Source organism: Eutrigla gurnardus (genome assembly GCF_963514095.1).
Source record: "Eutrigla gurnardus genome assembly, chromosome: 10".
In the NCBI taxonomy this organism is placed as follows: domain Eukaryota; kingdom Metazoa; phylum Chordata; class Actinopteri; order Perciformes; family Triglidae; genus Eutrigla; species Eutrigla gurnardus.
The window spans coordinates 3990798-4011566 of NC_139924.1; the positions used below are offsets into that span (position 1 = coordinate 3990798).

The following is a 20769-nucleotide window of genomic DNA, read 5'->3' on the forward strand; positions in this document are numbered from 1 at the left end:
CTAATTGCTAATACTGATGCTAATACAGAGCATACATGTCAGGCAAGCACATTCCTATCACTAGATATAAGTCAACGGCACTGATTCAACAGATTTGATTTTAATTTCAAAAAGGTTTCATTTCAATGTAAAGTCCACAGTAAAGTGGGAAAGGGCCTGTGCTGTGAGTGTAAGGATACTCTGAACCAACGACAGATGTGGCTGGATGTGTCTCCCCTACTTTGGACATGTTGATACTTTTTTTCACCTTTGAGAGGCATTTTTTAAATTTTCCAGCCAAGAGGCCCTTCAGTCAAAACTCTTTAGTCACTCTTTAAAATCATAGTCATTACAGACAGACAGACAGACAGACAGACAGACAGACAGACAGACAGAGGGTCAGACAGACCGATGGAGACAGATGGACAGACAGTAATAATAATAGTTGTTCTGCAAACAGACTGATGTGGGTACCAGCAGAAACACGGCAACTTTAAAGGTTATGTAATATAATGAAACACATCACACTCTGCTCTCAGTGAGGCCACAGCTACCCACAATGCATCTGACTCTCATTCAGTACAAATTGCTCTCTCAACATCACCTGTGGGGCAAAATAATATTATTTGTCCCTGCGGAGAGGACTAGTTGGGTAAATGTCTCTGAGGACATGAGACTCACAAGCTGAACATCACTAACTCTGATTTATTCCATCTCTTTGTCCACAAGATGAAATGTTTTTTTTATTGAGCAGCTCTCCGGGAGACAAAACACTTACATTGGTTTGGATTAAAAGTACGTTTTCAGTTGAAAAAATGGACAGACTTTGTCCCAGTTTCCTCATCTTTGTCTTCGTCTCAACAACATGACACCTGAACTTCAACCATCAGCAGCTGTAAAGTCACCAACACACGTCACTGACGTTGGTGAACCAGATTACGGATTACACGACAGAACGTGCATTTAAAACATCTGTCTTCATACTGGAACCAATAATATCTACTATATTTGGCAATAAACCACAGCTGCAATGATTCATCAGTTAGTTATTATTAAATTAATCCCCAACTATTTTGAGAATCAATCAATCAGTTTGACAATTTGTTTTAAGAACAGAAGTCAATAATATTAATATTGTTGTTGTCTGAACTGAATATCTTTGAGATGTGGACAAAACGAGACATTTGTGGACGCTGTTTTGGACTATGAAAAAACACTTGACATTATTTTTACATTTTATTGAAAGACTAATCTAGAAAACCATCGTCAGATGAATCCTTTGTAAAAAAAAGAATCACTAGTTGCAGCATTACAATAAAACATAATTAAGGTTTTTATGTTTATGTTCAAGTGTGGACATCAAACCACTTCATTATGTTCAGAGAACGTAGAGAAAGCATTGGTTTCCGGTTTCAAAACGAAACCCTCATTACCAGTGTGTCCTGTCCTTGTCTCTGTATGTCCACAGAAGACAGGACCAGTTGATCATCTGGGTCCTTGTTGACTGGAAGGAGCAGATGTTGAAGTCTAACATACAAGCCATCAACTCTGATTCACCTTTGGTTGTACGATCTTGAATAATATAAACAGACTTGAGATGATGCATTTAGGGACTCAGCAGAGTGCAGGCCATTTGTGTTTTGATACCAATCGGAAACGCAATCATGGAAGAAATCAGATTTTGTTTCTCGTCACTAAATTCAACAGAATGTGAATGAGGTTTGGTTTGTGTGTGAGTTCTGGTTTTATAAAAAGTGAGATGGAAAAACGTCCTCGTCATGCTGATAAGAACCATCATTCAGTTTTATGGGGGCCACTAAACGTCTCTCTGCAGGTACATGAAGGTGTGTCTGTGTGCTTTATTACAGCTGATGAGTTGAACTGCTCGACGTCTGGATTATCTTGCTCGATCTCACTTCCTGTTTCATGACAAAAAAACTGAAACTTCTCTCAGTAGATTCATTTATTCTGTTTGTTTTACTGGTAATAGAATACATTCAAGGATCATAAAGTCCATAACGTCCACTGAATCAATGATTTTTTAACAGAGAACATCAACTGTCTGTTTTATCATCATGTGACCTTTTTAATTCACTTAAAAACGTCACATATTGTATGAACATCATGCTTTACGTTTCTGTCAGGTCACATGACTAAACGGTGATGTGTTCAGGTAAAACGTCAAAGTAGGACGCCAACATGACAGGTCACAAACAGAGCAAAGATCAAAGGTCAACAAAAGACAAGCACGGAAAGTGAAGATGTGATGGGTTGTTTCTGAATTTCATTCATTCATTCATTCTTCTGCTCGTTTGACTTCACATCCAGCTTTTTTTCAGTCAGGAGGAGGAAGAGGAGGAGAGAGAGGGGAGGAGAAAGAACTTCTACATACTGAGATTGGAAAAAGCATTCTCAGAGTCCACGGGAACACCGGCAACCATGCATCCACCGAGCTGAACTCGGCCAATTTCCCCTTTTCATTAGAAAACAAATGAATCAAAGTCAACAATCCTCTTAAAACAAGTGAGTCCGGCTCCTCCCATTACCTCCCTCCATTGCCAGGAAGGGGAGATGGAGAGGAGGAGATGCAGAGCAGGAGATGGACAGGAGTCCCCTCATCCAGCTGGTGTGGAGGCTCACCAACTAACAGGACACAGAGACGTGGAGACACTTGCCCTGCTGTTGTTAAACGACCGTGTGACAACAACGTCCTGCAGAGATGAAATGTGATCTCCAAGATCTTGATCCGCTCTCCGACCAGAGATAAAATGCAACATCTACTTGGAGAAAACGGCGTCAACGCCACAGAAGCAGCGATATATATCTGTACATGTCTCAACCGAGAGACACAACATCACAGAACAGCTGGAGCTCACTCTCTAACCAACCTCTCTACTTCATCTTTGTGTTCTCTTCTGTTTTATGTTGACATTTAATACTAACAATGTTGTATTATTATATTGTTATAAGCTAGCTTTTACATGCAGTAGACTTACAGTAAACACACACACACACACACACCTACAGGAGGAAGAGAGAGACAGAAGAGGTGGGGCAGAGAGTGGAGAGAAAGGAGAGAGGGAGAAGAGAGAGGGGGAAGAAGAGAAAAGAGAGAAGGAGAAGGAGGAAAAAGAAGGAGGACAGAGGAGAGAGAAAGACGAGCGAGAGGAGAGAGAGAGGAGAGAGGAGGAGAAAGAAAGGGGGGAGGAGAGGGAGGGAGAGAGATGAGGGGGAGAGAGGGAGGAGAGAGAAAGACGAGCGGGTGGAGAGACGGGGAGGAGAGAGAGAGAGGGAGCAGAGCGAGAAAGAGACGAGCAAGAGCAGGAGAGAGAGAGGAGAGAGCAGGGGGATAGAGAGAGGAGGGGGAGAAAGGAGAGAGAGGAGCAGAGAGGGAGAGAGATGAGGAGAGGGGGAGAGACTTTGGGAGAGAGGAAGAGGGAGAGGGAGTTGGAGCAGACAGAGAAAGAGAAGAGAGGAGAAAGACCGGAGGAGGAGGTGGTAAAGAAATGAGACAGAAAGGAGAGACAGATGAAAAAACAAATACTTTGATGGCTCTACATTCTTCACACACGCTGACTCAGCAGGCTGCACATTTATACGGTATGTAGAAACCTCAGAGAATGTGTCAGTGAACGCATCGCTGGACACATCACTGTCTCTGTAGACAACAAGCTCTCTCTGTGGACAACGCTGTGGACAACACACTGTCTGTGAACACACCATGTCTGTGGACAACACACTGTCTCTCTGGACAACACACTGTCTGTGAACACACCATGTCTGTGGACAACACACTGTCTGTGAACACACCATGTCTGTGGACAACACACTGTCTGTGAACACACCATGTCTGTGGACAACACACCATGTCTGTGGACAACACACTGTCTGTGAACACACCATGTCTGTGGACAACACACTGTCTCTAGAAAACACACTGTCTCTGGACAACACACTGTCTCTAGAAAACACACTGTCTCTGGACAACACACTGTCTCTGGAAAACACACTGTCTCTGGACAACACACTGTCTCTCTGGACAACACACTGTCTCTGGACAACACACTGTCTCTCTGGACAACACACTGTCTCTGGACAACACACTGTCTCTAACGACAGGACAAATCATTTTTCATAATTTTATCAGTGACATTTCTTGCTGCCTCAAACTAACCGTCTCCACTAGACAAAGTCACAAAAACGGAGTCAATCAAACTGTTTTATACAAAATTAGATGTTTTTTTCTTAGAATATTTTAGGATGAAATCTTTCATGATTCAACAGACAGTTGACCTTTGATCTTCTGACAATATAACATCTAACCTGTCAGAACAATCTTCAACTGAATCACTAATGATCTACAAATGTTCCAGTAAAGTCCTCCTGATATTACATGAGTGGGCTACTTCATTTATGCTTGAAAACGTCTCAGCTTTGGTCTCGTTATTGTTGATATATTTCTCTTTTGTGTCACCTGAACGTGTCACCTTGAGCTTCAGAAAAGACACTTTCACATATTTGACTCGAGAATATAAACCCGTTGTATAACTGTTATTGTAGTTGCAATCATGTTTTCTTCATAAAAAACATGAACTCATGTTAGTTATTCTTCATTTTCAACATTTGAACTGCTTTGACCAAAAAAATAAAGCCGTTTCATTAAAAGATATATTTCTACTTTTATGAAACTTTTGTTGCATCAGCAGCCGGTGTTTGTCTACTCACAGCGGGGAGTCATGGCGGCGGATCGGCGGCTCACTCTCTCATCAAAAGCCGGCTGCAGCGTCAGAAGAGACGGCCACCTTCGTGAGATGTTCCCGGAGACGAGCAGCTTCAGATCAGCGGTCTCAGCAGCGTCTGCGTGTCCAACTGATCCGCAGCGACTCAAATCCACTGACACACTGAACGCAGCCTTTACCATGCTGCGTTCAAATGCGCTGGGAAATGTTGCAATCAAAGAGGCAGAGACGCAAGGAGAAACGATATATTGAGAGTGGGTTCAACTGCAGTGGGACATTTAAGCCTCTCTTCTAACAGTTTAATGTCCACAGAGACAGTGTGTCTGTCCACATAAACAGTGTGTCTGTCCCACATAGACAGTATGTCTGTCCACATAAACAGTGTGTCTGTCCCACATAGACAGTATGTCTGTCCACATAAACAGTGTGTCTGTCCCACATAGACAGTATGTCTGTCCACATAAACAGTGTGTCTGTCCCACATAGACAGTGTGTCTGTCCACATGGACAGTGTGTCTGTCCACATAAACAGTGTGTCTGTCCCACAGAGACAGTGTGTCTGTCCACATAGACAGTGTGTCTGTCACAGAGACAGTGTGTCTGTCCACATAGACAGTGTGTCTGTCCCACAGAGACAGTATGTCTGTCCCACATAGAGTGTGTCTGTCCACATGGCAGTGTGTCTGTCCCACAGAGACAGTATGTCTGTCCCACATAGACAGTGTGTCAGTCCACATGGACAGTGTGTCTGTCCCACAGAGACAGTATGTCTGTCCCACATAGAGTGTGTCTGTCCACATGGACAGTGTGTCTGTCCCACAGAGACAGTATGTCTGTCCCACATAGACAGTGTGTCAGTCCACGTGGCAGTGTGTCAGTCCACATGGCAGTGTGTCTGTCCACATGGACAGTGTGTCTGTCACAGAGACAGTGTGTCTGTCCACATGGCAGTGTGTCTGTCCCACAGAGTCAGTGTATGTGTCTGTGTTTTGACTGCAAGTGTATCTGGTCCACAGAAACACTTTTATTTTTTTCATTTTTTCATTTGATAAAGACATGTCATTAATAATCCAAGGTTTTTAAATAAAACAATTTCATTTCTACAATAGTATTTTTTCTTGAAGAATACTTTTTCTTCTTGTTTGAACATGAAGCGTAGCGGCTATAATTTCAGACCTCAGCCCTCCTCTGACTCCAGTATTGTCTGTAAATGGACACCTGAGAGGTTTCTGCAGACCAACAGAAAACAGAGGGCCCCTCCTGGGTCCTGGGTCCATCTGGTTCAGGTCACACCCTGACTCTCTTTCAATGTCAAACTGCTTCCTGTCTCTTGTCTCCAAATCATTTCCCCGAGCAGAAAAAAATCTGTCACTTTTCATTCAGCAAGGACGTTATTACAATGTGTGTGTGTGTGTGTGTGTGTGTGTGTGTGTGTGTGTGTGTGTGTGTGTGTGTGTGTGTGTGTGTGTGTGTGTGTGGACATTCCTGTAGCTGGGAGTCATCAGTCAGTCAGCTGGTAAACACACACACACCTCATAAAAGAGCTGACACAAGACTCATTAACTCTGCTTTCATCACAGGTCACCACACACACACACACACACACACACACACACACACACACACACCACACACACACACAGAGCGACTATCATTTACTACAAACTGCAGCAAAACGACCTGTCAAACAGGTTGTTTCCAACATGGCTGCCTGTGTGTCTCTGACTTTATCTTCCTCACTAATCACAGAGGACACACACACACACACACGTCATAATGTCATAACAGAAGTTGTGTTCATTACATGTTCATATAATATTTCTTCATAAAAACATCAATCTGACGAAGACAAAGTTGCTGAAGCTTTCAGTAAATGAGTTGCCATGTTGACTTCAGTATTCAGTCAACAGATTCATTCAGCTTAAAGCCACAGACGTTCTCCTTCTAGTTGATGTCCTCATATGCAAAACTGAGAAACACAACAACAAAAACAAGAAAATGAAAAAGTTGAGGAGACTTGACAGATTTGAATACAAGTCAATTCCGATATCACTTTTAACCTTAGCAGGCTCCAGCGTGTCCAGAACTCAGCTGCCAGGGTTCTAACCAACACCAAGCCCTGGCAGAATATCACTCCCATCCTCCAACAGCTCCACTGGTTGCCAGTCAAGTCACGCATCACCTACAAGATCCTCCTGCTCACCTACAAAGCTCTCCATGGACTCTCACCACAATACCTCAAAGATCTCCTCCACCCCTACACTCAGTCACGCTCCCTGCGGTCCTCTGACAAGGACCTGCTGGCAATACCCCGCACAAGGTTGCGAACATTTGGGGACAGGGCTTTCTCTGCCTATGCTCCTACAAACTGGAATAGTCTCCCACTCCACATCCGCTCTGCCCCATCCCTGCCCATGTTCAAAAAGCACCTCAAAACATTTCTTTGCGCTAAGTCCTTTGATCCCCTCCCACCCACACACACACACTTTTTGTGAAGCGACCTTGAGTACTATGAAAGGCGCTATATAAGTCCAAGTTATTATTATTTTAAAGCCAGACTCTGTTGTAAAAAGGAATATGAGTAGCCTAATACTAATAATGATTGGTTTCATAATCAGAGAAGTGTCTGACAGTAAACTGTGTCTGAGCCTGGTGAGATGAAAGTTTCTGAGTTGGCAGATATATAAGTGTTTATCAGGTCAGTGTGTCAAAGAAAGAGAAGTTCATGCAGATGTTTTGCTGCTGTCACTGGTTTCATACGACACCAAAACGAAACACAAAACTTAGCAGAGGACAGTGGAGAAACTCAGTAGAGGACAGTAGAGACATGCAGTAGAGGACAGTAAAGAAACACAGTAGAGGACATTAGAGACATGCAGTAGAGGACAGTAGAGAAACACAGTAGAGGACAGTAGAGACATGCAGTAGAGGACAGTAGAGAAACACAGTAGAGGACAGTAAAGACATGCAGTAGAGGACAGTAAAGAAACACAGTAGAGGGCAGTAAAGAAACACAGTAGAGGACAGTAGAGAAACACAGTAGAGGACAGTAAAGGAACACCATAGAGGACAGTAGAGATACACAGTAGAGGACAGTAATGGAACACAGTAGAGGACAGTAGAAAAACACTGTAGAGGACAGTAGAGAAAAACAGTAGAGGACAGTAAAGGAACACCATAGAGGACAGTAGAGAAACACAGTAGAGGACAGTAAAGGAACACCATAGAGGACAGTAGAGTAACACAGTAGAGGACAGTAGAGAAACACAGTAGAGGACAGTAGAGAAACACAGTAGAGGACAGTAGGGAAACACAGTAGAGGACAGTAAAGGAACACAGTAGAGGACAGTAGAGAAACACAGTAGAGGACAGTAAAGGAACACAGAAGAGAACAGTAAAGGAACACAGTAGGGCACCCTTCACAGTCGGAAACAGGAAGTTGTGTCTAATTGTATGGATTACATCATAACTACATCATAATTACTCTCCCCCAGCATGCACTGGGGCTCAACTCACACACAGAGAGGAAGGTATCTGTCACCACATACACACCCATGTGAGGAAACAGAGGTAACAGTAGAAACTCACTGTACTGAGCAGGAAGTCCCACTGCTGTTCAGATCAGTAACAGTGTGAGTCTGTTTAGCCGAGTTCAGCATTATACAACTATCAGCATACTTTACACCCGTTTGAATACGTCAACATTAGACATCCAATCTCATAAAATATAAGTCATTTTACACTGTTCTTTTCTCTCTGTGCTCACAATTCTATAAAGATGAAAAAGTGCATTTGTGATTATTTACTGTCAACAATGACAGATTAATTAAGAGGAGGTATTTCTGAAATAAATCAACCTTTTCATTTGATTCATCACACTATAATGAACTCACAGTTATAGTATTATAATAACAAAATATATATTTGTGACTGATATAATGCTGTTTATGAAAAGGCACACTGACCCACCATCACATACATACACCAAACATCCCACAATCCCACTGATTGTTTCTTCTTTGATTCTGGTGCGATATTAAACCAGAGACATGGGATCACTTTGTGCTAGCGTGAATATAAATGAAATTCATGAAATGAAAATATCTGGACACCGGTGCCAAAATCATCGGTTTCACTGATTGTTGACAGCAAACACGCCCTTCTACACTTGTGAGGACCCTTATTGACATAATGAATTCCCTAATCGATAGAAATAGAATAGGTGTAGAACAGGCATTGGACCAGCTTCAGAGGTCATTTGACTGGTACAAAAATAAAAATAAAATTGTTGTTGATTGGTGACAACCAGAGATGTCACTAAGATTTAAAGACAGGGGGGCTTAGCCCCCAGGTGAAGCATCTTTTTGGTACTGAATTAGAACTACAACCAGTGAAGAAGTCAAACTAGTAACAAGTTAAAATCAACACACATGGTCTTCTTCCATTCTCTTGTGTTGAACAAGAGTTACTGTCATGTTAACTTTTAGACACATTAAAGCTGCATGCTTAGAACCTGATGATGTAAATGTGTCTTAAAGTGATAGCGTATCTAATTCCTCTCTCCATTAGAGAAGCTGCAGGTCTAAAGAATGGACTTTAATTACACCAGTTACTGTCCTGTAGATTGGTCCAATCAGAGTGGGATTCTGCTCAGTAATGTGTCTGTATACAGTAGAATAAACCAAGACTGGTTTTAAAGGTCACAGTGAAATCGGACAACATACACATGAACTTTATCCAAATAATTGTGTTTTGTATGTATTTATTCTGTATTTGTTCCAGCAAAATGAGGATACAGTGAAAAACAAAAAGACAAATAGGTTTTACAGAAGTGCTTCTTTCTAAAGTAGATTCTTTGTACAGACTATGATGCTATAATCCTAAACTCTATGTATACCCTTTAATCACTATCAGATTATTCTGAAAATAAAGCCTAAAAAGATAATACATTTATGAATAAATAACCATAGATATTCAGATGACACAACCTATGGGGGCGGGGGGAGTATCCGGGTATCGAACCACCGATCTTCTGATTGAAGGACAACATGCTGTACCACTATATCTCAGTGCCACAGCCACCCCACAGGCCAGTGTTGATGGAGCAGCTACATTGTTAGCATGGCCTGGCAAATCCAAACTCCACCCAGAAAACAAGCATTTTCAGAGCTATTTTTTTCTTGCAGACGAACCGAACAAAACACGACTTCAGACTTTATGTCACAGATCGCCCTCATAGTGTCGTTAATTCAGCCTCCTTGTATCTGTCCATTGCAATAAAAATAAAAAAAAAACTAGTATATTTTGGTTTCATCCAGCTGTCGTTAACCAGCCGACATGTGAATACAGCTCGATGAACTCCACCACCGAAGCACCTCTGGGTGATGTCATGAACCCAGACAACATGACGTAGCAGGGGGAGTGTCAGAGGGGTATGCAGCAACAATCCCCCCCCCCCCCCCCCGAAATAAATAAGTGTGCCGTTATCATCACGTATGGGCTTCCATGCTTTCTCCATCTTGTTCCACAGACGACAACTCACTACTACTCGTACCTGCTTGCTCACCAAGCCCCGCCCCCTCTTCCATGTCAAAATTCTATGATGGAATCTTATGAGATAGGCCGCCTAATCCAGCCTGTTAGTCCTCTGAAATGTTATATAACATTAAGGGAGTGCAGGAATGATTTAGAAACGAACAACAGCTAAATATAGAAAATACCAATGCCATCACTTTAGCAACCTGCATATACTGCATACCCACTTTTTGTGCCACTACAAAGCAGCAAGGATGGTGAATTCAGGCCTGACTGATCAAACCTTGTTGGCGTCTACATGGAGGTAAGCCCCGCCTCCTCTTTGATGCATCTAGCAGAGTGATGGGATTAAACACACACGATCCTGCGGTCAAACTTGTGCGAATAAAAAAATGGAAATTAAAAAATTCGCTTTGCGTTTGGTGTGAACACAGCATCAGAACGTCCCAATTCTACTATAAGAGAGCTTTCGGTTTGAATGTAATTACATGTCGAACCCTAAAATATGACGTTGTGGGGACCAGCTGTTTGTCCCCCAAAAACAGAGAATGCGTCCCTACAATGTCTTTAAGTCTTTATTAGCTCCTGTGTGGACAACGTACACTATAAGATAAATATCAAATCGTCAAACATCGTAATATTTATTAGGATAACAACGGTGTGTCGGTTGATGAAAGATATGTCTTCTCTGGTTGTATCATGCAAACCACAGTTTTATTCATTTCCTTTGATTCAATATTAAATTAATACTGTATTTCACTTCCCTGATTATTGTCTCCTGATTTGGTGAACTCATTTTAGATTTTGCTAAATGATGTTTTATTTATTAGCTTAGCATTTTTCTTTTTCTCAAATCTACTGCATTATCTTCTGTTGTATTTCTATTATCTGAGTGTATGCTGTTATATATACTCTACGTGCAACAAATACTAAACAAACATATTGTTTCTTCCCTTCTAAGTTACATGACAATAAAGAAAGAAAGAAATGTCCCCATAAAATTAGAAATGACACACAGACAAAGATTTTAGAAAGCATTTCTTACCTTTTTCTTGTTTTTTAAAAAGAATAAAAAATTCCAGGACTCAAGACTGTGACATGTCTGACAGTGTGTGCGTGTGTGTGTGTGTGTGTGTGTGTGAGTGGGAGAGAGGGTGTGTGTGTGTCTGTGTGTGTTTCAGTGAGTCCAGGCCAGCAGCTGGTAGCCAGTCGTTTTTACTCCACAGTGAGTTGCAGTCTTGGTTTTTACTATTTTACTCTTATTTATACTGCATTTATTCCTGATCTTCCCAAAGAGAGTTCTACTGGGTTCTACTGTCCTGAGGTCAGCTCTATTTACTGGTCTTTACTCTCCTGCAGCTTCCTATCTCCTCTGCCTCACTTTAGTTTGATGTTCTGTTTGCTGATTTCTATTGGTTTCTACTGTCCCTCTGAGGTCGCCTCTCCGTGATTCTCCCTGACTCTACTGGTCTCCACTCACTCGCCGTTGAGCTCTGCTCCTAGTTTCCTGTTTGTTTTATTTTCTAGCTGCAGCAGGAAATGGTCATCTTTTCCTCTTCCTCCTCCCACTGAGGACCCCCAGCATACACACACACACACACACACACACACACACACACACACACACACACACACACACACACACACACACACACACACACAATTGCGGCCTGAATGATTCATCGACTACAGCAGCAGCACCCCCTGGTGGAGGTTTAATGTGTGCTGCCTCGCTCAGAGATACAACAGCATTTGTTGTCATCTGCCAACCGTGCTGAATGTAAACAAACACACACACACACACACACACACACACACCCGGGGCCTATACTACTCAGCAAGTTCAACATACCCAGGGTATCTTTCAGAGATCCAGCTTAAGTAACCCTAACAAAGGCAATCGGAGATAAGCGGTCACACGAGGCTTATCAAGCTTATCAAGCTTATCAAGGTTATCAAGTCGGTAAGTCAACCCAGGGTTTACCTGTCCAGCTATGAGCGCGTGCACATAAAAGAGGCGGCGTTTGCAGCATTTGACCAATCACATACATGGATCAGTCTACGGCAGCGGAGCGGCGTATTTCACGTACGAGGAGCGAACCATAATCTTACAGAAATATGAAGTTAAACATACAGGTAAAAGGCAACAGTTTCATCTGCCAAATACAGGAAGGACAGCTGGCAAAACTTGCCAACTGTGTGAATGCGTAAGTCGTATTAATAGTATTAGTGGTAGTATAATATGACCCCATCATAAGGACACTACTAAATCTGATTGATTAAATGATGTTTTAAGTGTGCTGATAGCTCAGTGGTAGAGTTACCCCCCCCCCCCCCCCCCCCCATGTACTGAGGCTTCCTGCAGCAGTCCTGGGTTCGAATCCACCCAGCGGGCCTCTTTTAAATCATGTCGTCGCTTTCTCTCGCCCCTTTAACTCTCACGCTGTCCTTCCGCAATAAAAGGCCAAAAATATAACTTTAAAATAATGAATGTGTTGCTTACATGTATTCTTATAATGTGGTGTATGACAATATCAGCCTAATTCTTTCAGCTGCAATCCCGGCTGTGTAAAACAAAATAAAATATATATAGAAACATAATTCAAAGTGGTCAGTAGGCTGTATGCTGACACAGATAAGTCATGCCCTCTGATGAGAATCTGTATCTCTCATATAAATCAGGGACAGACAGGGTTTTGCCGGTCTCTGAACACTCTAGTTCTGATTTTCTCTACTCTGCAGAATCATTCAACAACGCATCTTGTTAAAATAATTTTTCCGTAAACGAATAAATTCACCCAAGGAGGAGATCGGAGACATAAGTAAAGTCGACGTCTGACTTTAATCTTGTACAAGAGGAGCAGTTACAATGCAACAACGTGTGGGGATGCTACAGAGGAAGTGCTCAAATCACTGTTGTGACTTGAGTCTTTTAAAGGAACAGGAGATAATACGTCACTGAAAGTTAACCTTCATGTAGAACTAGACATCATGACTACCAGGCCTCTGATAACATTTAGGTCAGCAATGGGGATACTAAAGTAATAAACAGTTCAACACATAAAGCTGTAACCTGAACAAAGAAAACTTTAAGACATGAGGTTATACAAAATTCTTATAACACATCTCAATGCATCATAGAATCGATTATTTCTCCCACCTTAATACTGTTTCTTTTATAAGTATTAATGTTATGTATAAGTAATTATGTTAATTAATAAGTAATATTGATAACATGGATGTTATTATTAATAATGTGAATATATAATATGTTTAATGTATTAGTAATAATGTTAATAATGTCAATGTTATTAGTAATAATGTTAATGTTAATGTTAATGATATTTATTGATTATATATTTATATACCATAAATGAACCAATGTCAACAGGTTGATTGGTGATGAAACTAAACCCTAACAAAACAAAGCCCCAAAAATAGAACTGCCGAACCCATCAAACAAAACAAAACAAAAAAACAGTAAACAAACATCAGTCAAAGAAAGCAAACTGCTGCTGCTAATGATGCTGCTGCTGGCAGGTGGAAGGGACCCCACCGGAATCCCTTCCCCCCTTAATCCGGACCGAGCAGATTAACCTGCAGGAACAAAAAGGCAAGGCGTGAGAATCACAATATATGCAACAAGATATGAGCAGATCACATAGCTAGTCTGATAAAAGGGAGGGAGTATGTAACAGTTATTAGTAATTATGTTAATGTTAATATAGAAGTTAGTATTAGTAATAATATTATTAACGTTACTGTATTACTAATGTTAATGAATGTATTAGTAATAATGTTGATAATGTAATGTATTAATAATAATGTTAATCATGTTATTAATGTTAATATAATTATGATAATAATGTTACTGTATAAGTAATAATGTTAGTAATGTTAATGTATTAGTAATGAATATCTGCAGAAGCTGGCAGACAACAAGACAGGAACTAAGTGTGTCTAGTTGTAGCATTTATTCAGCCATGGAAGTATCTGGTAAAGAGTTAGTGATGTTTAATCTTTAATCTCTAGTGATCCATCCATCCATCCATTGTCAATCCTGTATGTTATCCTGTATTCAGGGTCGCGGGGGGGCTGTTGCCAATCCCAGCTGTCATTGGGCGAAGGCAGGGTTCACCCTGGACAGGACGCCAGTCTATTTACAGGGCTGACATGTAGAGACAGACAACCATTCACACTCACATTCACACCTACGGGCAATTTAGAGTCACCAATGAACCTATCCCCATCCTGCATGTCTTTGGACTGTGGGAGGAAGCCGGAGAACCCGGAGAGAACCCACGCTTACACGGGGAGAACATGCAAACTCCACACAGAAGGAACCCGGGGCCGACCCGGGGATCGAACCCGGGACCCTCTTGCTGTGAGGCGAGAGTGCTATCTCTAGTGATGTTATTGTTAATAATGTAAAAGTTATTAAATAATAACAATAATGTAATACTAATGTTAATACAGTGAATGCATTAGTAATAATCAAATCAAATCAAACTTTATTTATACAGCACTTTTCATACACCGGGTGTGCAGCACAAAGTGTTTTACACGAGAAAGATAAAACAATAAAGAAAATCCCTCCCTCCCACCGTCCATATTACATACACGCACATACAGACACACACACACGCACACATGCACACACACGCACACATGCACACACACGCACACACGCACACACACTATGGCGTCAGAATCGTTTCATATTACTTGCGCAACTATCAACTGAACGCGTCACACCCGCGTGCTTTGACGCCTGTGCAGCACACAGCGCCTGACGTGTAATGTAGTTTCCTCATTGACTTATAATGGTCACGCGTTCACGCGCACGTTCACGCGTGATGGCTGCTGCACGCCTGTGATCACATTACGCGGAGTAACTACGCGTAACATTCATGCGTTTTTTAGCGAACGCACGCATTAACACTTGCATGAAGATAATTGAACATTTTTGTCAGGCGCTCACATGTACGCGGAAACGACGTGCGCAGACTCTGTCACGCGTAACAAGAAGCTGCGTACATATGAAGCAGCGTGCATGTACGCAGCTTCTTGTTACGCGTGACATACAATCTGCGCGCAACAACGCACGCACGCACGCATAACAAAGTAATCATGCGTTCACACACGCTGCTGCGCGTCTTTCTAAGTGTTTTGACATCGATTTACCTTCATACACACACACACACACACACACACACACACACACACACACACACACACACACACACACACACACACACACACACACACACACACGCATCTGCACACTTACTACCGACAATAGGGAGCCATTGCAAGGCACTGAGGATTGAGGAAACGCTGTCGTTGGGGCCATCCACGCTGGGAGGAGTCACAGGCCGTGCCACGGGGGGCACCAGTGCCCAGGCCCTCCGACCCTGACAGACAACAGCTGGTCGGGCCGAAGGGATCCAAGGACAGCACCCCCAGCAGCAGCCCAGACTCTGCTCCCAGCGTGGAGGACCCCCCTGAGGAAACTCTGGAGTTAAACCGTAAAAACTAAAGACATAAGATAGGTTAAAAACCTTGACAAAAGATAAATAAATGGAGTGAACGGTTAAAAGGATAAGAATACATAATATAATAAATAAAATAAAATTGTACCATAGGTAAATAAAACAAATAAAATGATTTAAGATTAATATTGTCTTAAAGAGCAAGCTAGAAGGAACAACATAAAATATGATAGAACCACATAAGAATGGAATAAAAATGTAATTAGTTAAAAGCCTGATTAAAAAGGTGTGTCTTTAACCTGCCTTTGTTGTAATGTTAATAATGTCATTTATGTTAATGTATGATCATGTTAATAATGTCAATGCATTAATATTTATAATAATGTTCCTGTATAAGTAATGACAGTAGAAATGTTAATGAAATAGTAATCATTTGAATAATGATAATGTAATTAGTAATAATATTAATGTATTCGTTATAATGTTGAAGTTTAGATACACAACCATTGTGAAGGAGTCACTTTAAGCTCTCGGTCATTGTGACACCATTTCTCAGTATTTCCTCTATTTCCATCCATCCATCCATTTTCTACCGCTTATCCTGTATTTTAGGGTCACGGGGGGGCTGGAGCCGATCCCAGCTGTCATTGGGCGAAGGCAGGGTACACCCTGGACAGGACGCCAGTCTATCACAGGGAGACATGTAGAGACAAACAACCATTCACGCTCACATTCACACCTACGGGCAATTTAGAGTCACCAATGAACCTATCCCCATCCTGCATGTCTTTGGACTGTGGGAGGAAGCCGGAGAACCCGGAGAGAACCCACGCTTACACGGGGAGAACATGCAAACTCCACACAGAAGGAACCCGGGCCGACCCGGGAATCGAACCCAGGACCCTCTTGCTGTGAGGCGAGAGTGCTACCCACTACACCACCGTGCAGCCCTATTTCCTCTATTTAAAAAAAAAAATCAAATAATGATTCGATCATTAACGTTTAAAGAGGTTTGTTACCTTAATGCCCCCACAGAGACTCTGACACTCCTCCACAGTCCTAAAGATGTTCCCATTGGACACACTGCCTCTGAAGTGAAATCCCTCACACTTCCCACTCGACACGTTGTAAAAGATGAAGTTGTGAATGCTTTCGTCCGGCTTGTCTGTGTTGGAACCGTAGTTTGAAAAACGCACTGGAGGTCTTACACCTTGATCCATAGGCCGATAGCAACGGTCTGCAGGGACAAAGACGGATGGAATAAATTCATGTTTTTTAACAGAAGTATTCGCTCCACACCTCCAGCAATGAAACCGCTTTGTTAGGTTTAAGAAAAACATCAGCAAGTAAAATATCGACGTAAACAACATAACATAAATATGGAAAACATGTAAAAAAAAATGCCACCAATCTAACTTAAAAACAACAACAACAAAAACAACACTTCTTGACTCTGGTCTTCAATACTCTCCTGGTTGGAAATCCTGTGTTTGTTTGAATTGTTAAAATTAGAAATATAGATTTGTGATAAGTGTAAAAGTACTGTAATAATTAAGAATTAAATAAAGTATAGTTACCTGTTTCCTTGGCAATATCTGCAGAAGCAAAAAAAAAAAAAAAAAAGAGGACAAAAAAATATTCAAATTTGTGGACACTGGAGTACATTCACTCAAGTACTACACTTAACCATAGAACACTCACGTAACCGTAATAATAGTAGTAATACCATCACAAAAGTCGGGTATATTTTACCCTATATATTATATCCCCAAAAAATACTTCTTATCAAAATATATTAAAGTACAACAATACATGGAAAATATTAACAGCTGCTTTTAGGTTTAGGCAACAAAACTGCTTTGTTAGGTTTAGGAAAAACATCAGTAAGTAAACACATCACCAATATAACTTAAAGTCCGGTTAAAGTAAGAATAAATATGTGTTCTAAGTTTGGAGTACCACAGACAGTGTGTTGTTATTCATGTAATCTATTGCCAAATATATGAAATTAGGTCTCAAAGTCATGAAAAAACAAGCACTTCTGTCTTCTCTCAAACCCTGTCAGGCGCTGGAACCCCGCACACGTGCATGGGGGACTACCAGTAGAATGAATAAAAACGATATTTTGTGTCTATTTGAACCTATAAAATACTAGGTTAATTTATTGAAAAAGTCTCCTCTTTGGCTCCGCAGCTGCCATATTACGGTAAACAACGTTTAGCGCTTGCCAGTATTGCACGCTTGGTGGGCTGCCACTAGGAGGATGATTGACAGCCGCTCTCCTTCATACAATCACGCGCAGACTTCATGGCTGCACCTGATTGGACGATCGCTTTAACGGCTGTGCTGTACCAAAATGTGTTTCTGAAAACATTTTAATGCGAGAAATAAGCTATGCAGTTGCTGAATCTGTCTTTATTTTAGATCGACAACAGTCAGTTTAAAAGATTTTCGAGAGCTTGCAGGAGGTGTTGACACTCGCCATCAGGCGAATGCATTGCAGGGCTTCTTACATACCATAAATCCTCTAATATAGCTTCAGCCAAAATCTCCATGACACGAAGTCATTGCAGGCTGACAATGAATGGGAAGCATGGAAATAACGCTTCCATTAGAGACCGGCCGTTATTTACCTCCGCCGACAGCGAGACCGGACCGGTAATAGAATACAGGCCAGTATTAGAGGATTTACGGTATTTGAAACTATCCGAGCTGAAAACCACTGAAGTTAATGCGCCAAAGTATTTATACAGCAGGGGAGGGCTTATGCTAACTACAATAGCGATACGTAACACCAAAGTGATTTCAGACCCGCCCATTAAATCCAAGACAGAAACGTTTCAGAAGCCTAGCTCCACAATTACATAGTATATGGTTGAATGGCTTTTTACATGTGTTAAGGAAACATGTAATGACCCATTTAACGTGTTTAGAAGAAAATGACTGATTTTGGTTTACCCGGACTTTAAAAACAAAAACACTTTACGACACTGGTCTTCAATACCCTCCTGGTTCAAAATCCTGTGTTCATTTGAATTGTTCAAATCAGAAATATTGATTTCTAAACAGTGTAGTACTGTAAGAATAAATAAGTACAGTAAGAAGTATAGTTCCATGTGTTTGGGGCCAGAACAATATCTGCAGAAGCTGGCTGAAACAAGACAGGAACTTATCGTGTGTCTTGTTGTAGAATAAGTAATAGTGTTATTGTTAATAATGTAAAAGTTATTAAATAATAACGTTAATGTTATACTAATGTAAATACAGTGAATGTATTAGTAAAAATGTTAAAAATGGTATAACTGTTAATGTACTGATCATGTTAATAATGTTACTGCATTAATAATGATAATAAGGTTACTGTATATATTATAATGTTAGAAGTGTTAATGTATTAGTAATCATTTTGTTACCTGTAAAGCCCACACATATACTCGCACACTGCTCCACTCTTCCAACGCTGTCCCCTATGAAAAAGTTATAAAATTTGTGCAAATTAGGGAATTGTACACGTTATTATTTTCACACACAAAACATATAAAATCAGAGACTCCTAAACAGTTGATACAAATACACCAGGCACTCAGCTAGGAGGAGCCGGGGATCTCACCGGCAATCTTGCGGTTGCCAGCCAAACGCTCTGCCTCCTGAGCTAAACCCCCCCTGTAATATATTATCAATCATGATGTAAATGTTATAAGTAATAATGTATAATACTAATGTATTAGTAATAATAACAATAATGTAAATGTTATTAGTAATGTTCTTAAGTATAAGTAACAATGTTAATGTATTAGCAATAATAATAACAGTGTTATTAATGATGTTAATGTATAACCTGTATCTATGAATTATTTACATGCTTTAACTCTCAGGTAGTAAAGACGTACAGAAAGTAATGTGTAACAATACTAAGACAATACCAATACCTGCAACATGAGTGGTTACAGGAGGTGGGGCACCTGGTTGAAATGAAGAATCTTAATTAACACCATAGAATGAATGTGATACAAATCAAATACAAGTGAATATAATATTAAGTCACAAACTAACCTGTGGTCTTTGTAGGAACAGCCACGGTAGTATCTGGTAAGGAGTAAGAAATGTTGTCATCACACTTTGTTGTCCATCACATAGTGACAACATGAAACAAAAACAATCAAACTATCGCACAAATAAATAACTATACCTGAATCCACTGCAGGTTGACTGGTTACTGTTTTTAAACAAACAGAAGACATCAAATCAAATCAAACTTTATTTATATGGCACTTTTCATACTTAAAAGTAGCACAAAGTGCCTCACAGAAAATAAAAGCGAACAAAACAAAAACGAAAAAAGATATGAACAACAAAGAACACCATGAAACCCAAGCCTCCCACCCCCACAAATATATACACACATGTCTCTGTGTACAGAGATACACAGAGACATACACACTCAAGCACACACATAGCCATATGCACAGACATACACACCCACACACACAAACATACACATTCCCACGCACACCCACACACATACACTAGCTGTATGTGTGTGGGTAACAACACATGATACCTTAACAGCTGCAGTTAGGTTTAGACAACGAGACTGCTTTGTTAGGTTTAGGAAAAACATCTGTAAGTAAATGTCACCAATGTAATTTATAAACAAGAACACTTTACAAAATAAATGTGTACATTCATGGGAAGTTAATTAGCATATAGACCAGTTGTTAGCATTGTATAAGGTAGCAACTTTGCTAATTTTTTTCTCTGAATATTGCCCACCTTTTTTTCCTACAGTGGCCCTAATACAGCGTCGTAGGTCTTCAATACTCTCCTGGTTGAAAATCCTGTATTCATTTGAATTGTTCTCATCAAATATATTGATTCGTAAAAACCGTAATGCTTTAATAATAACAACAAATTAGTATAGTTAAATGTGTTTTTGGCAAGAACAATATCTGCAGAAGCTGGATGACAACAAGACACAGGAACTTAGCTTGTGTCTGGTTGTAGCATTTATTCACCGACAAACA

At 40.8% G+C, this 20769-nt stretch overlaps 2 protein-coding genes and 1 long non-coding RNA gene across 11 annotated transcripts in view; 1 reads left to right on the plus strand and 2 right to left on the minus strand.

Annotated features, from left to right (window-relative positions):
• LOC311020099 (exocyst complex component 3-like protein 2) overlaps window positions 1-11662 on the minus strand; it is a 52935-nt gene extending 41273 nt beyond the window's left edge. Inside the window, exon 1 of one of the 2 annotated variants that reach the window (XM_084019936.1) lies at window positions 11299-11662. The gene's annotated coding sequence lies outside the window, so the exon portion shown is untranslated. Of the gene's footprint in view, window positions 1-4704; window positions 4844-11298 lie in introns of those variants that run through there. The other variant, XM_084019935.1, reaches the window with a different exon arrangement.
• LOC311020143 lies at window positions 3445-5738 on the plus strand. Its single transcript, XR_014597877.1, has 3 exons — window positions 3445-3579; window positions 4686-5228; window positions 5670-5738. It is a non-coding gene; the product is annotated as an uncharacterized lncRNA (long non-coding RNA).
• Window positions 11663-13076: 1414 nt separating the features above from the next.
• Window positions 13077-20769, minus strand: part of LOC311020080 (papilin-like) — a 28732-nt gene continuing 21039 nt past the window's right edge. For 7 of the 8 annotated variants that reach the window (XM_084019890.1, XM_084019891.1, XM_084019893.1 and 4 more), the window contains 7 exons: window positions 19935-19961; window positions 19799-19831; window positions 19675-19707; window positions 19159-19212; window positions 17323-17340; window positions 16765-16982; window positions 13077-13850 (listed from right to left, as the gene is read on the minus strand). In XM_084019890.1, coding sequence (XP_083876016.1) covers window positions 13827-13850; window positions 16765-16982; window positions 17323-17340; window positions 19159-19212; window positions 19675-19707; window positions 19799-19831; window positions 19935-19961 — 407 coding nt within the window. In that variant the 3' untranslated portion in view covers window positions 13077-13826. The remainder of the gene's footprint in view (window positions 13851-16764; window positions 16983-17322; window positions 17341-19158; window positions 19213-19674; window positions 19708-19798; window positions 19832-19934; window positions 19962-20769) is intronic. The other variant, XM_084019895.1, reaches the window with a different exon arrangement.